We start from the raw sequence: 17,059 nt of genomic DNA, 5'->3' as shown, positions 1-17,059 counted from the left end.
TTTTTTGCACCGATGTTATTTTGATGCAAAAAATGATATTTTAGAGCTCCAAACTTACACTATTCATTTACATTATTACTATTCATTAATATATTTTTTTTAATATAACACTTTTAATTTAACATATTATAAATTTTAATTTTTACATTTAGGTTCCTAATATACCTAATTATTTTTTATGTAATATCTTATAATATTAATTTTACATATTAATTTTGGAGTGTAAGTTTTATAAATTAATTTTCGCTTATATTATTTTTATATAAAATTGTGAGTTAATTTTATTATAAGTTATAATTGTATAAAAAAAATATAACCATCACAAAAATGAAAAATGCAAATATAAAATATATTACGTTATGCCATCGCGTTTTTAGAGAAAAGAAGTGCTACATAATATATTAACTACATGTATTATACTGCACAACATAATAATCGAGGATGAGCGTAATCTTAACGCACTAATTCAAGATGCTTAGGAAGGTTCAACTCCAACATAGTATATGAAAATTACCGATTTTAAATGGTATTAGCCCTTTGTAATTGGTCATGAAGGACCAACGGACCGACAAGCCTTTATACCAGGTATTTTACTCCAATGATCTGCTGCCGAGTTATAATATGATAATTAATGAAAGTCATGTGACCTTAGTTAGGAATAGAAAAAGGAAGAGAGAGGGAAAAGGCAAGAGCTCCATAAAAAAAGGATAGTAGTACAATACTATAAAGTTTTAAGGCATAGTGACAGAGTAACCAGAGTAGTTGGACACGTTGCATCTAAAGAGTAAAGTAGTCCCACGAATCCTCTTTCTTCTTGGGATCTTGAGAAGCACACATGGCTTCTTCTGCACAAGACATTGGAGTGTACCGACATGCTCTCCTCTATACTTTTTCCGTCACTTTAATAATAAAAAAAAAATCTCATAATAAGTATATCTTAAAAAATTAAAACATAAATTAATTAATTTTTTCAATTCTATCCTTATATAAAAACTTATAAGTTAAAAGTAATATATAAATGATGATTGAAAAAGTCACATAATAACTTAGTATTATTAGATTTTCAATGTCAAAAAGATTACTATTTGTGCATGCTCTATTTAAGAGGAAAAAATAATTTATTTTTATTATATAGGAATAATTTAGTAAATTTCACATTACATTATTAATTTCTTAATATACGTGTTTTTGACTAAAATGATACTTGGAACGGAGGGAGTAATTAGGACCTGCCAAACTTACACCCCTTTAAGGGAGTGGGAACAAACAATGTAAATTTTGCCACCTCCCTAGTGGTCTTGTGTTTATAGTTTCTTTATCTCTTTTTAATGTTGAACAAACAAATATGAGAAAGTCTACTAACGTTCTCGTATGCAATTAACTACGAGGCCGGCTAAAACTGCAGAATACTTAACCACTATTTGAGCATGAACCACCATCATCATCAATGTCTAAAGTAGCAATGTCGTAAATTTCAACGAAAATTTGGTAAAAGAAGAAAAATCAAATAGGAAAATAAAATGGAGGTTTGAACTTTGAATTTGAATACTAGTAGTAGTCGGTGTTAAATTCACAAAATAATAAAGGAGAAAAACAACAAAAGGAAACAGAGGCGCGTCTCTCTTTCGCTTTCTAACCTTCCCTCCGCCCACGAGGAAAGTGGAGACTAACTAATAAAAGGGCCCCACTTCACACTTTTCCTCTTTCATTACTACCCTCTCTTCCAAAATATCATACTCAATGTTAATTGGCATAATAATGCTATTAAAATTGACCTTTTTTTTAGTCCTTACAAAAAATTACCCATGCTTTCTCTCTCGCTCTTTCTGTCTTCTTATATGTTTGTATATGTTGATATAAGTGTCACTATATATATCTGTAGGTATTTATATATTTTGGGTTATTTTTTTATAATGTAAGTTTTTTATTTTTTATAATATAAATGATCAACTTGTATATTTCTCTTGAAAGTTTACTTAACTATCTAGTTTATTAAATATTTTTTTGAGAATTAAGCAATATTAAAGAGAATAATTTCGTCATTACTAAAAGCATAATTGAAAATTTTATCATGAATTCTCCTATCTTATTTTAGAACAATTTTTTTTTTGTTGTTATTAAGGCAGCGCGTATTTTGAAACGGAGTCAATGACATTCAATTTGGGAATTAAAATAAATATTGGGAATGCAAACTATAATAAACCAAATAAATAAATTGGTAAGAGGAAAGTTGGAATAAACAAATACTATATATTTGGAAGTTGGGACGCGTAAGACCCCAAGGACTTAGTTCATCAGCACTACCACCACCGATACTGCACCTTCTTCGTACGTTTCTATTTTACTACTATGTTTTTTTCCACAAAACATGATCGTGGATTCTACTCAATTCCTCCTCTTATTCACCTTTCTTATACTATAATATAAATTTCTTTCTCATTCTATAGATATAATATATACTAGTAGTATTTGTTAAAAACTTTTCTGTTTTCATTGGCTCTTTTGTTTCATAGATCTCTTGATCATTCAAAGTTACTCTCTGATATATGTCTTATTTTGGAAATTGAAACTGAAAGTTTTTACTAGCTGGCGTTTTGGATGCTCTTTTCTTCTCCACTTTAACTGAAAGGTTACATTCTTGCTTTCCGCTTTTCCATTTATGTTTTTTACTCTTCTATGGGTATGGATTTTTCTTCTAACTTGAAAAAAATGATTCTACTTTTTGGGTTCTTTTTTCATTTTCTTTTTTGGGTTGAATTAAAAGGATTGTTCTTTAAGATTGTTATTATTTTCCTGGGCATTGTCTGATAGTTTTATGTGGGTCTAAATATTGATAAAGGCGTAAATTAATTCAGGTTTCAATTCAGCTGAAATGCTGTTTCTTTTGTTTTTTCAAGCCAGATCCTTTGGCAATTTTGAAATTCATTTTTGGTCTAGTCTACAAGTAGGTCATTTATTCCAAATGCAAAATTTTCCCATTTAGGTCCCCATTTATGGGAATATGTTTTTTTTTTTTTGTGGGGGGTGGCAAACTTCATAGCTGAAGTATGTGATAATTATGTTCTTTTTTTTTTTTTTAAAACAAGGGCCCAGTTATTTATTGTTTTTAGCGAGTTTTTGGTGTAAGTTTTAGTAATTCAAGTTTCAGTTTTTACTGATGATAATCAAAGAGTAAATTTTAATGTTTGTTGCTGCAGACTGTTAACAATTCTACATACAAGGAGGGATCTTGCTTGATCACCAGTTTCAAGCAATAGGATTTATCTATTTTGATTGTTTGCCTATTTGGCATTGAAGAGCTTCTCCAATGCTAGGCTTAGGCAGGACAAGAACTCAAACAAGGTCTAACAGATCTATGTCTCTAGGAGGTGAGCCATGTTCCTTTTCTTTTTTCTTGTTATTTACATTCTGTTGTCAATGGCGTTGGTACAATTTGTTATGAGCAAAACACTTACAATTGGCCTAGTTCTGTTTGGTTAAATCATAAAGCGGCAGCCTGGTGCATAAAGCATCCCATGTTAGGGGGGTCCGAGGAAGGGCCGCACTCGATCCGATTTAGCCTCTTTCTAAAGGGAAAGAGCGTAACTCTGATTTTTGATGCGCTGAGTTATTGTTGCAATTTATTCAATTGTTATTCAAAATTCTTTTTATTGTCTTTCTTTTCGACCTTGTACCCCCAAGGGGTGTGAGGTAGACAACCTATCCTAATGCAAGTATTAGTGGCTGCTTTCACGGCCGGGAGACAACTTTACTGTTACTTCTAGGCTCCCCTTCATTTAGTTAAATCATGGATGTACTATTATCTTGGCAGTTGATGCCAATGTCCAGCAGATCAATTTTGGTCCTTTGGCAATGTGGTCAACTGTCTTCATTTTCTATAAGTATTGTGAATAAAACTTGTTTTAGGGTCTAAATCAACTACTTTATTTGTAAATTGTAGGCATGGATTATTCAGATCCAAAGAAGAAGAGCAATTTCGTGGGTAAAATTCTTATGGCTGCTGTGCTAACAGCGCTATGCATTCTTATGCTCAAGCAGTCCCCAGCTTTTAATACCCCAAGCGTAGTAATTCCCTGATCCTTCTCTTTACTTAATTATTTTCTCAGCATTGTGTCAATATGCTTAGAGTCTTCTATTAAAATCTTAGTTCAATCAGCTGAGACACAAAAGCTGCTGCGATGCCAAGAGTAGTGACAATTATGTTTCTCCTACATGTCTTACTCCCGTGCTCTTCTCTAAATAGGGGTGAAAGGTCCTTATATAGATGAAATTGGATACATCACCTCTTCTGCACATGAGGTACACTGTGTACTTATGGTTATGGAAGGTCTACTCTTGCTTTTGGTGGTGGTCATTTAGGGGCCTGCCGTGCCCGTTGCATGTATCCGAATCAGATACACCAAATGCGTGTCTGTAGCCAAGTCTGTTCAGGATAGGATTAATTTGCAACAAAGATTGAAGTTCTTATGGTCTTTAAATTCTAAGTTTGCACTCAATTGTGTTTGTTTTTCTTGTTGATGCTTTCTCCTAGTTCTCTCGCCATCAACCAGGTGTTGTTCATGTTCTAGTCACCGGAGGTGCTGGCTACATTGGTTCCCATGCCGCATTACGACTTCTAAAAGAAAATTACCGGGTGTCGATAGTGGTAAGTTCCCCTTTTGAAGTTGTGAATAGGTCCTTTGACAGTCATTCTTAAATGACTCTTTTCTCTACTGTTAACTTCACTTAATTGACTTATTAGCATGAAAATGTGTATGACACTTCATGAGATTTTTTTTTTTTTTTTACCAATTTGACAGGACAACCTCTCACGAGGAAATATAGGAGCTGTAAGGATTCTTCAAGAATTATTTCCTGAACCAGGGAGGCTTCAGTTTATATATGCTGACTTGGGGGATGCAAAAGCGGTAAACTGCAGCTGTTCTGAAACTACCTTCTTTATTTTTATTGTTATTTGGCATTCACTTATTCCCATAACCGAATTGAGCAGGTCCACCAGATATTCTCCCAGAATGCTTTTGATGCTGTGATGCATTTTGCAGCTGTAGCATATGTTGGAGAGAGCACCCTTGATCCTTTAAAGTAAGTATAGTTGATCTTTTTATAAACCTTTCCATTATAACATGCTAATGGATAGTTTCATTTGTTGCATTTTGGAAGGAAGAGAATACTAAATCTCTTACAGGGTAACCCAAAGCATCAAGTTTGTACTGATATTGCATCTCTCTGTCAAAGCTGGTTGTGCGTCCAGTGTATCACTGATGTAGCATTATGTTTTCCTGCCTCGAATGATTTTTTACTCTGAATACAAGCAAATTAAGGATAACATTACTACTTTGAAATGTATGTGGATTCACATGACTTCTCTTATAGGAAAAGTGCCATTTGTTTTAGAGTGCTTGGAATTTCAATCATTTTTCTCAAACTTGTTTGGATTAAATATATCAAACTGAAGGATCTAGCGTGTCTCCTTAGTGAGTGTCTCCTTAGTGTAATTTCCATGTCATGATACTGTATAAAGTTAAATATGCGTCTGGTAATCGTTTCTTTTCCTTTATCCTCCAAAACTCTTCTTCATGAGCTGCTGCATGTTCCAATCAGGTACTATCACAACATTACTTCAAATACCCTCGCTGTCGTAGAAGCTATGTCAGTTTATGGAGTCCCCACATTGATTTACTCGAGTACATGTGCGACGTATGGAGAGCCTGATAAGATGCCCATTACTGAAGAAACTCTACAGGTGAGTGTTTTAAAGGGTGTATATGCTTCTAGTACACTAGAACTGTGTGAATGCCTGACTTTTACATCAATAGTAAGCAACAGCTGAGCCTTTTTCCTCAAATTGCAGCTCCCCATTAATCCATATGGAAAAGCGAAGAAAATGGCGGAGGATATTATTTTGGATTTCCATAAGAACTCAAACATGGCTGTCATGATTTTGAGGTAGGTGTTTGATAAGTCTTGCCAATATACCCTTTCCCTTTTAGTTTCTCTGTTTTCCTTTGTATGGGAAGTAACTGTACCTATATGTTTTTTTTTTTTTTTGGGTACTTACTATGCATTTCTATGTTTTTAAATTTTTCCTTTTTTTGTGTATCATGTCTATTTATCTTCTATCTGCTAGGCTGGCAAAGGTTCTTCCAAAAGTTCCTTTTTCATAATACAAATATATTCTTTCCGTGTCAAGAATTAAATCCAGCAGTATATATCAACTCATCCTTGTCAGGAAAAAATATATATAACAACTTATATATGGCATCATTCAAGAACATCCAGTATGTAAAAGTGAATTGATATGTTTTCATATATAAGGTCATACTGTGGGTTGTCCGCGTGCAAATAATCTCTTTCGTTAGACAACCAGTTCTATGCAAGAAAATGAATTTAAAACATGCTACAGTAAAAATATCAACTATGAAGGAATCATCACTCACTGTATTCTTGCCGAATAACTTCAATTCGCTTCCGACAATTGTCTCCTTGAAGTATCAGTTATCTAAAATATGTAAAGCAATATTCGAGTCACGTGTGGGCTCTTATCAGATGCCAATTTCCCCCAATTAACCTATGCTCATCAGGTTACTAAATTTTGATTTCTAGCTACTGCTATTCTCTGTCTGGCCTGAGCATACCAACAGCAGGTTTTTCAGTTTTATTCCCCAAATTTAGAACTCTAGAAGAGAATTTCAATTTATTTGATTCTAAATCTTAGTTGTTATTGGTCCCTACCCAACAAAAGGATAAATTTAGTGATGAAAGAACTTACTTGCAAAGTCAAGAATGGAGAAACTAGTTGGATCTTGAATTTTTGTTATCTGGTTCTAAGTCTCTAGCTTCTTTTATTCACTTCCTTTCCCTGTAGCTCTTTTTTTTTTTTTTCCCTCCCTGGAACTATGCTGATGCTTCTCTCTCTCTCTCTTTTTTTTTTTAAGTTATCAAGTAGGTACTAAAGAAGTGGGGGTAAATAGCTTATGATTGAAGTATTCTAAAAATGGGCCAAGACTTAATACCTTAGTAACTTAGATGGGTCAACTAACTTGAAAAAATAGCAAGTATTTCAGATGTTCTGTCCTGCTCGTCTAATTTTTAGAGCAAGTCAACCACTAAGCAAGCACTTCTTTGATCGATGGTTGAAACCTGAGTGATAACTATTGGTTGACTTGCTTTGTTTAGCACAATTGGCATTGGTCGAATTAATGATAAATTGTTTTCTAAAAACGCAGGTACTTCAATGTAATTGGTTCTGATCCAGAGGGAAGGCTAGGAGAAGCTCCCCGGCCTGAACTTCGTGAACATGGGCGAATTTCTGGTGCTTGTTATGATGCAGCTCGTGGAATCATACCTGGTCTCAAGGTCAGCCAATAATTGCTTTCTTTGTACTCGTGATTGTTGAATTGTCAGAAAATGATTATGTATTAAGCAGTTTCATATCTACCAGAAAATTTATCCGGTTCTTATGAGTGAAATTCATATGAATAAAGTTAACTGGCTATTCCATTCTGATTTCCAATCGCCATTGTCACTCTTAATAACAAGCAAAAGAAAAACATACGGCTGTTGTATCCACGATTATTTTAATATGGGGTAGGGGGAGCTGAAATGTGTCAATGATAACATGAATAGTTATGAATCTGTCCTCGTCTCTAAGCTGTTTTGTTTCGTCATGCAGGTTAGAGGAACAGACTATAAGACAACAGATGGTACATGCATTAGGGATTATATAGATGTCACTGATCTGGTTGATGCTCATGTGAAAGCTCTTGAAAAGGCAAGGCCTGGGAAGGTGGGAATCTACAACGTTGGAACCGGAAAAGGTAAGGTGTTCCTTCTTTTATCATCATATTCAGTTTCACTTTGAAGCCTAGTTTCTCATTCCGTTCTTTTGGTCTCCGAGAATAGGTAGATCAGTGAAAGAATTCGTGGAGGCTTGCAAGGCAGCCACTGGGGTTCCGATCAAAGTTGACTTCCTTCCTCGTCGACCTGGTGATTATGCAGAAGTCTTTAGTGATCCAACTAAGGCAAGGCTTGAACTGAACTGGACAGCCAAACACACCGATCTTCAAGAGAGTTTGCAGGTCGCATGGAGATGGCAGAAGTCGCACCTTAATGGTTATAGTTCATCTCTGGTCAAGTCTTCATAATGCATTGACAACTTATCGTTGTAGAAGACTGACATGAACCCATCACGCAGCTTAGCTTATCATTGATTTATTAGCATTGCTAGAGTAGGTTTTTGGAAGCTAAAGGGGGTTCTATATTTATTCGTTCGTCCAGATTGATTACATAAAGGAGTTTTGTGTATTAGATATTTAGATCAATAATAATTCCGGGCCAGGTATAGTTTCTATCCTCATCTGTGCTCAGAATTTGTTGCGTGTTTTATTCTTTTGTTTGTGTATAGATAACTGGTCACTATTGTTGCTCCTCTGTTGGAGAAATGAGAACTGTTTCAGACATCCTCTAGTTTTACACAAGTGACAAATTACGTAAATTTGAAATCTGCATGTACTTGAGTTGTATGGACAAGACTCGGGGTCCTACAATCCAAATTTAGATCAATTTTGGCAGGTTAACTTTATTGCATAAGTTCTTATTAAGCTAGACAATCAAATATAATTATGCTGACTAAAGAATAGTGGGTTATGAACTTGACCAAACTCTTAACAAATAGAGCACTTGTTCAAGATCAGAACATATAGTTTAAGATGGTCTTTTTTCTTTTGGGGTGGAGCAAAATTAACAAACTAGAGCTTTTTCACTATGAACTCTATCAACTTTTGCTGATCTAGTTCTCAAAAATTCTTTACAAGAAGCCATCAGATTGTTAAGTATTCTGCCGTCATTTCTGGCAACCTGGCTCACCTCCTGTAGCAATCTGAAAAAAGTAGCATCTGATAATCTGTCAGAATTTTCCACAAAAAAATTCATCCAAAACTTGGTAGAAAATGCCTGCGACTCAGCAGAAGGATAATCAGCAACACAAGCCAAGGCTGCAGCAACGTTGCCTCTTTCAAGCTGCATGCGGAACATTTCTTTGACTAGTGGCACTGGCGGAACCCGATCAGCCCGAGCCAAGTCCTTCCATGTTGCTTCTAATAATTCCACCTGAAGAGGTCAGTGTAGAATAGTCATAATTATTATTACCTATCATCAGCCAAAAGAATGAAGTGGGAAATAACAAGAGTCGAACCAAAACAACCTTGGAGTTACTTTAGTATACTGGTCAATAGATTGATATGAACAAACCAAGGATACTATTACATGGTATAAGGAAAGTAATCTTTTTAATGATGGTGGTGTTCAAGCAAGCTTTCGCACACCTCGACTGTTCCACCGGGTACCTACCACCTCCCAGCCCAGCATTGGTATTGGGTAATGCTGACCACCAAAGCTTAGATAGATGGGAAGAAATCAACCTATGCTGGAGGATGGAAACCTCCTAATTTAACAGGAAGTATCTTCTCAAGCCTCCATTAACTTTTAAACTCAAAAACTTCCATGAATTGACATGGAAAGAGAGTGCCAACCACCACTTTCCCTCTCTATTCCTATCTTGTTCCTAGCGGTAGATAAACAATCAGAAATGGTGACCATTGGCTCGTCATTGTACCTGGCATAAAGTATGTATAATACGCGCCTACTGAAAATGATAATTAACAATTTGAACTCCACGTATATGACCCTAGTAATCAAAAGAATCCCCCTTGTGTCTGCTGGTTTCTCATTCGAGAAACAGCATAATCCCAGTTTTCATTGAGCAAATCTTTTCTATAACAAAATGCTGGTTATACTTCAAAGAACAGAAAGTTGTAGAAATTTTTGACAGTCCATACCATGATCGGCTAAATTAAATTTCACATCGAATTTCACACATAGGAGAACTGAATACTGAGTCATCAAAGAGTACCTTTCCAGCCCTGCAGGAGTCTAGTACTATCTGCATGTGACGTTTTGCATTGAAGTGGTGTCCATATTTCAGCATATGTGAGTAGGCAAACTCGAGATCATCCCATTTCTTCCCAGCAGCCCATGCATCCAGCATCAAGTTGAATGTGTAGACATCCGGAAAAACTTTATCCTTGCCGTCCAATTTATTGCTAATAGAGTTACCATTATCCAATAACTTGAAAAACATTTGCTTTGCTTCTTCAAACATCCCACCATCTAGATAAGCTTTTAGCATTATATTGTAAGTAATCAAATTTGGGGAGCAAAACTGGTGCATGTGGTTGAAGATGTATGCTCCACTCTGAATGTCTCCAGAGTCCAGACAGGCTTGAATTAGACCAGTGTAAGTCACCACTAGAGGCTTGGTAGCAACTTTGCATATTTTTTCCATCTGTTCCAGAGTAGAAGACGGAACCAAAAATAGAAAGGAACATTAGTATTCAACTGAAGGTCTTTCTGGAGATAATTAAGATAAGTCATGTAAGTATAAATATGTTTTTAGAGTACATTTAAGCAAGACAAGTCACGTATGTACCAATACATTATCTGAGGATACATCTCCCTCGTTCTGAAATAAAAGCCATAAACTGACTACTGTATCATGGAAGAAAGTAATGGAACTACAAGAACTTTCATTTGGTATTTTGGCCTAAATTCTTTGCTCCGTGATACTCAAATCAAAACCTCTTTTTGATGACTGAATGCATCTCTAAAGTCCCATATTTAATAATGTCGGAAAGGTAATAGATATCGTAATGGATCTACCAGGGAAACAATCCGAGACAAATACTGCTTTAATATTGGATGCTCAAAATTTCATGGTAATGGCCTGGCTAATCACTTCGATGGATGACAAAATCAACGAGAGTTTCATGTGCTACAAAACCGTCAAAGTAGATACAGGAACCAACCAAGACAGAATACTGGAATCTACAGAACTAACAGCAGTTATTTGAATTGCGCAACAAGGTCCTGAATATCAATCAGTTGAAAATCGATGTAACAATTTATTTTAGTTCATTTTAACAATTTATTTTACTTCACTATAGAAATTATGGCACGAAGTTTTATTCCATCAGAATTAATGGTTGTGATCAGGATGAATTTAGAACTTAGAGTTACTAGAAAATGGTAAGCAAGGAGTCCACTTTTCTGGACACTAACTCGATACATTGGATTTGACTTTAATGCTTTAAAAGTCGCAGGATCTCCCAGCACACTGATAAAGTTCTTGATGAACAAATGAGCACTAACCTCTTCAGCAAACTAAGAGTGAAGTAGTAAAACAGAGAATACAAAATTACTTGAGATAATCTTAGAGAAGCAGTGCTTAGCATTTAGAATAATATGAGGATTGAGTACATATTAGGTTTTCTGTGGGTATCTTTGCAGTCCAACAAGATAGCTTATGATTATTTGTTAGCAATTGATATAAACAATAAATTGAAGTGAATTTGCATTAACGTACGTATGAATGCTCTCCTTTATAATCAATTGCATTTAACTTCTAATAGTATATAGTCAGAAACAGAATCAATTACCACACGAACCCCCATTGTGATATTTTAAGTAGAGGAATATCAACTTTACTGAAACGTGATTACGTCCTTTTATTTGATGTCTAATAGCATATATGAATATTCAAGATAGATCATAGGGTCCTGAAACAGAGTGGCATAATAGAACAAGATCAATGAGAGCTAAATACAAGAAACGTACTTGCATCAGCGCTTCTTCACACCTCCCTGCACTACAAAGGCAACGAGCAAGGTCATAATACAAACTGGCAGTACCCACGATTCCCCGTCCTTCCATGTCTTTTACAGCCAGTAAGGCCTCGTCTGTTTTTCCTTCCTTCCAAAGAGTATCCACAAGAACTAAGTGCATCAAAGACAACTTAATTCAGCAAAAATCTTTTGCAGCATGTCAACAAAGCACATTTCTGCGTTACCTTTATAGGTTAAAGCATTGGGAACGCATGACTTTTGCATTTTCTTGAAAAAATCATGAACCAAATTGTATTTGCCACATTCGAACATGACCTGGATGAACACTTCAGTTTAGCTATTGGTATAATCAAACAAATCTCCATAACTAATATGTTCTAGGCAAGCATTAAAACCCGCATAAAAGGCACTTTACCCCACCCCAACCCAAAGTATTTAGAAGGGGGGGGGGGGGGGGGGGGAGAGAATGGTCCTTTCACAACAATATGAGGAATGAGTAAAGGGCCATTCAGCTAGACGGCTATGCTATAAGATTCTCTCCTTTTTTTTCCTCCTCCATTCGGATACTCAATATGCTATAGCTTCTTCCTTCTTTTCTCATTTACAGCTTTAATATTGAAATAAAATTTAAAGCACAAAAGCTGCATATCATGAAAAAATCATCAGAAGTAAGAAGTAGGATACATTATTGACAGTTCTCCTAAATATAATCAATATTAAATTGATCGGCTGTAATCTTTTTCCAGATAGAAGTCAAGTTGTAGTTGGACATGTACATGTGTAGATGTCTTTCAACATATTTATGAAAACTTGCTCTTCTAATTTCCTTGGTGAGTGGATATCCAAGAAGTTTCAAGCTCTTCGGCTCGCTTTTTGCAGTGCAAAGGGACAAAATAGATAAGGAGCTTCTGATGTTATTGATATGTATCTCTTAGAAGCTATCTGCTATACCAAATACATCTTGTCATCTTGCAGATAATCTTTTCATTTTTCCTTGATGAAGATAGGAATCACATCATAAGAAGAAAAATGCAGCAGTGTAATTTCCCATATCAAGGCCAGCATACACCAATTAATGCTAGATCTCAATGGTTATACAAAACATGAGATGCAAATTCATGCGAGTATTTGCCAACAAATGTCAGGAAACCTCAAACGGGAGCTCTGATTGAAGCTAATTTAGGTGGAAGTGACTCTTAGTGAAGAGAGAAAATACAAAAAGAGAAACAATTTATTATCCTTCTAAACTATGTCACCCCACACTAAACATCTGCAGAAAAGGGGAAAGAAAAGAAAAAGATGATTACCTCCATGACTAATCCATATGTTGTTATTGAGGGCTGCTGGTCCCGGAGCTTTAGCTGTTGCAGTACCCAAAAGGCACCCTCCCAGCTTTTACGGCGGACACAGGCATTTAGCACCTACAAGAAAAGAACAAAATCATTCTCATAAAGTTGCCATTTGAACAAAGCTGAAATATACTGGCACCTATAAACAAAGAGCAAAATCATTCTAATGAAGTTAGCATTGGAACCAAATTGAATTATACAGACTTCTAGCAGAAATTAATTGCAGCACATTTATGCATCAAGAATAAAAATTACACAAGAACTTCAATCAAGAATATATCACAGATTATTAGGAAGGACTCCACATCGCTTTGGGTGTAACTTTATGATTTTCTCCTCTCCTTTCAGTTAATAATAGAATTCAGCAACCAAGTCCTTATCATATGTATTTACTTACTTGAAGGGTTTATAGCTCAGAAAGGAACTCTGTCAAAGAGACATATTTTAGCAAAACAAGTTCAGCATCCAGGGAGCAATAGCACTGAGTTAAAATGATTGCTTCAAATTTTGATACTTGGCTTCTATAGGAAAGTAGAGATGCATAATTTACTGAATATAGTGCTAATTGAATGAGGAAAATCGTTGATGCATTAACCATTTAGTTATAGATCGTCAGTACTATTTTCTAGATATAGCAACGTTAAATTACCAATGCCATACTGAATTCTTTTCTCATTTGGCTTCTAATTCTGCTTTGTTTTTCTTGTGTCTATCTCAATTATCTTTTTCTTAAATTCGGAAGACACTAAGCTCTCATTCTTTACTGAGCAGCAGAAGTTCCCAGCTTGATGGTGAAACAAAATGACCCTGCTATCTTATGTCAAATGATAAGGCAGTCAGAGCCACAAGTGCATTTAACCAAGAACAATCCCCAACTTTGGTCCCTTCTGGTGCACCCTTTCAATACTTACAGCGTTATAGACAACAACATCCGGCTCAAGCCGTGGATCAAACTTCTCAATAATATTAGTCTTGAACTTCTTTTTGGGTGGTGATCGCATGGTATCGATGACGTCAAATAGTTCCTTCATATGTCCTGCTTGCCCAAGAGTGACAGCAATACAACGGTAAGCCACAAGGTCTGGATACGATGATATGTGCTCCTAGGAAATGAGTCGAGGTTGGATGTATTAGTTACATATCACACAATTCATCTCAATAGGAAACAAGATACCAAGTGATGGAAAGAAAGTTTATAGATGTTACCTGCATTGCATGAAACAAGTTTAGTGCTTCCACTGGCCTCCTTGCCTTCCCCAATGCATCCAGTGCAGCTGTGTAAATATATCTTGCAAAAGAATTTAATCATAGGATCCATCAGCATCGATTTTCCATTAGGACTTTGACCCTAGACCTACCAGAAAAAGGATAGGAAGGATGTGCCACCAAAAATATAATTCAAAAACTTTGAACAATTTCAGAAGATTCATAAAGGAAAAATCAGTTAGTATTTGACAAAAAAACTAACGGAATTTAACAAGCTGTAACAGGAATCAAAGTTTTCCAAAATGGTGTCAACCGGTGATAAATTTAGAAGGTCAGGTAGGTTCTTTTGAGAGTTTCATGTAAAATGCTTTCCTAAGACACATTTAAAAGAAGTTGCAGATCCATGGAAGGATTCATTGATGCAGATATAAATAAAAAATCAAGCATACCACAACAAAAACAAATGCACTGACAAATTTTTAGATAGGAAGCACCGTTATTTCACTTTTTCACATATTGAAAGTAATTATGATAACATCATGATACACAGCTAACTGTAACGCAGGCATCAACACCACATCTAAACCAATCAACTATACCTGAATCCCAAATAAAAAATATACAAATATATTTCAGGAATCGCTAAGACATTGCACTATCTCAATACACTAAAAGGGCTGTCAAGTTCCCTACGGGAAGAGGAGTAGGAGAAATGATCATAGAAAAGATACCTTAACTTGTGCGACTTGAAGCGTTCACGTGAACGAAGCCACTCAATGACTTGCAGCACCCGTCTCCAATTTCCCAATCTGCCCAATATTTGGATAATCCTCAAGATAGAATGATCTGAGAATTTAATCTGAGCACTTCGCATCATTTGAGAGAACATCCACTCAGGCATGTCAATGTCTGCACCATTTAGACTGTAAGAGTAAAATATTTTATTACGAGTCAGAAAAGAAAATTTTACTAACGAACTACCAACTGTTTAGCAATTTTAGAGGATCCTTAATGGCTGCAACATAAGTCCTTTTTTCGGTGATAAACATTAGTCCTTTCATTTTTCGATTTTGTAGTGTTTGTTATGGCTGGGAAGGAGATCCCGGAATTGACTTATTTTCATAACTTCATAGAAAAGGCGCTGTTTTTTTTGGTAAGGTTTGCAGACGATGGGGCCATAAGTGTCACTCAAGCATAGAGCTGCCCTTTAAGCACCATTCAATGTCAAAAGTAACTAGCTTTCGGAGATTCTTATCCAAGAAGAAAAAAAATACTGGGCATGACAAAGCAAACGGATGCAATAAAGCACTAACAAGCACCGTGCTTCCACAATCTACCAACTAACATTTGACTCTAGAAAACAAACTTTAAATCAAACCTAAACTGGAGAAAATGCTTAACGCTTGTTCTGTAACAATGTACCAATGTCCCCGTGGTTCAAAGACATACATGTTTACTTTTGTCTAAGTTAAGCATAGAGCTACCCTTTAAGCACCACTGAATGTCAAAGGTAACTAGTTTCTGGAGATTCTTATCAAAAAAGAAAAGCAGAAGGACAATTTTTTTATTTTTTTTTTGATCAAGTAAAAGTATTTTCATTCATAAACATGGCCAAAGAACGACCGTATACAAGGGATATACCAAAAGATAAAGAATCTACAAAATATGATTCTCTACAAACTCCACCCAATCCTCTATACAACTAGGAACTTTCTGATTACACCAAAAGAAAATAAGGGAGCGAAGACTACTCCTCAATTGAGAAAAGCAGAAGGACATGTTAAAGAAACAATACTACCAAATGAGGAAATTATCAAATAGGAAAACATACTAATCAAAATGCAGCACTGGAAATAACTCACCACTTTGCAAGCTTTTGGATTCTCTCTTCCATCTCAGCCTTAGTAACTCTTGGCTTATCATAAGCATCTCCATCCATTGACTTAAAAGCTTCTCTTTCCATGCTCACCATCTCATCAACATGCCTTTCCTTACTTATTATGCTCTCTCTTTTCTGATTCTTCACCATTCTAAATTCCAATTTCCCACCACTACCCTTCTCTTTCACAACTCCAACTCCTTCATATTTCTCCTTCTCAGACTTTCCAAATTTTCCCTTTTCTTCACTTTCCTTTCTTCTAACACTATCAAATTTACCCTTTGCTTCACTTTCCTTTCTTCTAACACTATCAAATTTACCCTTTGCTTCACTTTCCTTTCTTCTAACACTATCAAATTTACCCTTTGCTTCACTTTCCTTTCTTCTAACACTATCAAATTTACCCTTTTCTTCACTGTCCTTTCTTCTAACACTCTCAAGTTTATCCTTTTCTTCACTTTTGTTTCTTCTAATAACACTATCCCTTTGTTTCTTTTCTTTCACAGACTCCATAGCTTTCAGATATTCATTAAATGAAGGCTTGAATTCAAGCTCTTCTCTATCAACTATCCCATTATCTAAGCTACAAGCAACTATCCTCTTCTGTTTCTTCACCTTTTTTTTTCCCAAAGAAATTTCCAAAAAGGGTGTCTCAGAAAGTGAAAATCTTGATGAAAAACAAGGGCAACGAAGGTAATTTGAACCAAAAACTCCATTGAAATCAGTACAAGAAGAAGCTCCAAATAGAGCTTCTGTTAAGATAATTGCCACCATGTCAAATCAAACTACGCATCAAAGGCTGCAACTTTTTCTCTTCTTGGTTTGGTCTTTTGGTTGCTGGTGAAAAAAGATTGGATTTTTTCGGCTAATAGTTGTAAATGTTCAGTGCTTTTGGTTATAGCGAAAATGGCCCATTTTGCTGTGTCACTTCCGGTGAGAGAATGACA

At 35.6% G+C, this 17,059-nt stretch overlaps 2 protein-coding genes across 4 annotated transcripts; one reads left to right on the top strand and one right to left on the bottom strand.

The window, feature by feature from the left end:
- The first annotated feature begins 2,175 nt into the window (after positions 1-2,175).
- Positions 2,176-8,459, top strand: LOC132623173 (UDP-arabinose 4-epimerase 1-like). Of its 3 annotated transcripts, XM_060337888.1 has the most exons (12): positions 2,236-2,328; positions 2,577-2,629; positions 3,198-3,368; positions 3,941-4,065; positions 4,532-4,645; positions 4,800-4,907; positions 4,991-5,082; positions 5,602-5,743; positions 5,852-5,946; positions 7,227-7,356; positions 7,673-7,817; positions 7,903-8,459. In XM_060337888.1, the coding sequence occupies exons 3-12, from the start codon at positions 3,308-3,310 to the stop codon at positions 8,142-8,144; spliced, it is 1,254 nt and encodes a 417-aa protein (XP_060193871.1). In that variant the 5' UTR covers positions 2,236-2,328; positions 2,577-2,629; positions 3,198-3,307; the 3' UTR covers positions 8,145-8,459. The 3 variants fall into 3 exon arrangements, with proteins under 3 accessions (XP_060193870.1, XP_060193871.1, XP_060193869.1); XM_060337887.1 differs by lacking the exon at positions 2,577-2,629 and having other exon boundaries at positions 2,176-2,328; XM_060337886.1 differs by lacking the exon at positions 2,236-2,328 and having other exon boundaries at positions 2,361-2,629.
- LOC132623172 (pentatricopeptide repeat-containing protein At1g30610, chloroplastic) lies at positions 8,249-17,059 on the bottom strand. Its single transcript, XM_060337884.1, has 9 exons — positions 16,096-17,059; positions 14,965-15,156; positions 14,234-14,315; positions 13,939-14,130; positions 12,986-13,099; positions 11,903-11,993; positions 11,671-11,828; positions 9,911-10,342; positions 8,249-9,108 (listed from the first exon to the last, which is right to left on the bottom strand). The coding sequence occupies exons 1-9, from the start codon at positions 16,884-16,886 to the stop codon at positions 8,740-8,742; spliced, it is 2,421 nt and encodes an 806-aa protein (XP_060193867.1). The 5' UTR covers positions 16,887-17,059; the 3' UTR covers positions 8,249-8,739.

This window comes from Lycium barbarum, chromosome 12, assembly GCF_019175385.1.
Source record: "Lycium barbarum isolate Lr01 chromosome 12, ASM1917538v2, whole genome shotgun sequence".
In the NCBI taxonomy this organism is placed as follows: domain Eukaryota; kingdom Viridiplantae; phylum Streptophyta; class Magnoliopsida; order Solanales; family Solanaceae; genus Lycium; species Lycium barbarum.
This window is presented reverse-complemented; position numbering and strand designations above follow the sequence as displayed.

Excerpts from the sequence above, each read along its gene's own strand:
- LOC132623173 (XM_060337887.1), top strand. The coding sequence starts at position 3,308 with ATGCTAGGCTTAGGCAGGACAAGAACTCAAACAAGGTCTAACAGATCT. Across the intron at positions 4,646-4,799 it reads ATTACCGGGTGTCGATAGTG|GACAACCTCTCACGAGGAAA; the intron begins GTAAGTTCCCCT and ends CCAATTTGACAG. Across the intron at positions 5,947-7,226 it reads ATGGCTGTCATGATTTTGAG|GTACTTCAATGTAATTGGTT; the intron begins GTAGGTGTTTGA and ends CTAAAAACGCAG.
- LOC132623172 (XM_060337884.1), bottom strand. The coding sequence starts at position 16,886 with ATGGTGGCAATTATCTTAACAGAAGCTCTATTTGGAGCTTCTTCTTGT. Across the intron at positions 14,316-14,964 it reads TTCAAGTCGCACAAGTTAAG|ATATATTTACACAGCTGCAC; the intron begins GTATCTTTTCTA and ends TTCTTTTGCAAG. Across the intron at positions 14,131-14,233 it reads ACTTGTTTCATGCAATGCAG|GAGCACATATCATCGTATCC; the intron begins GTAACATCTATA and ends CTCATTTCCTAG.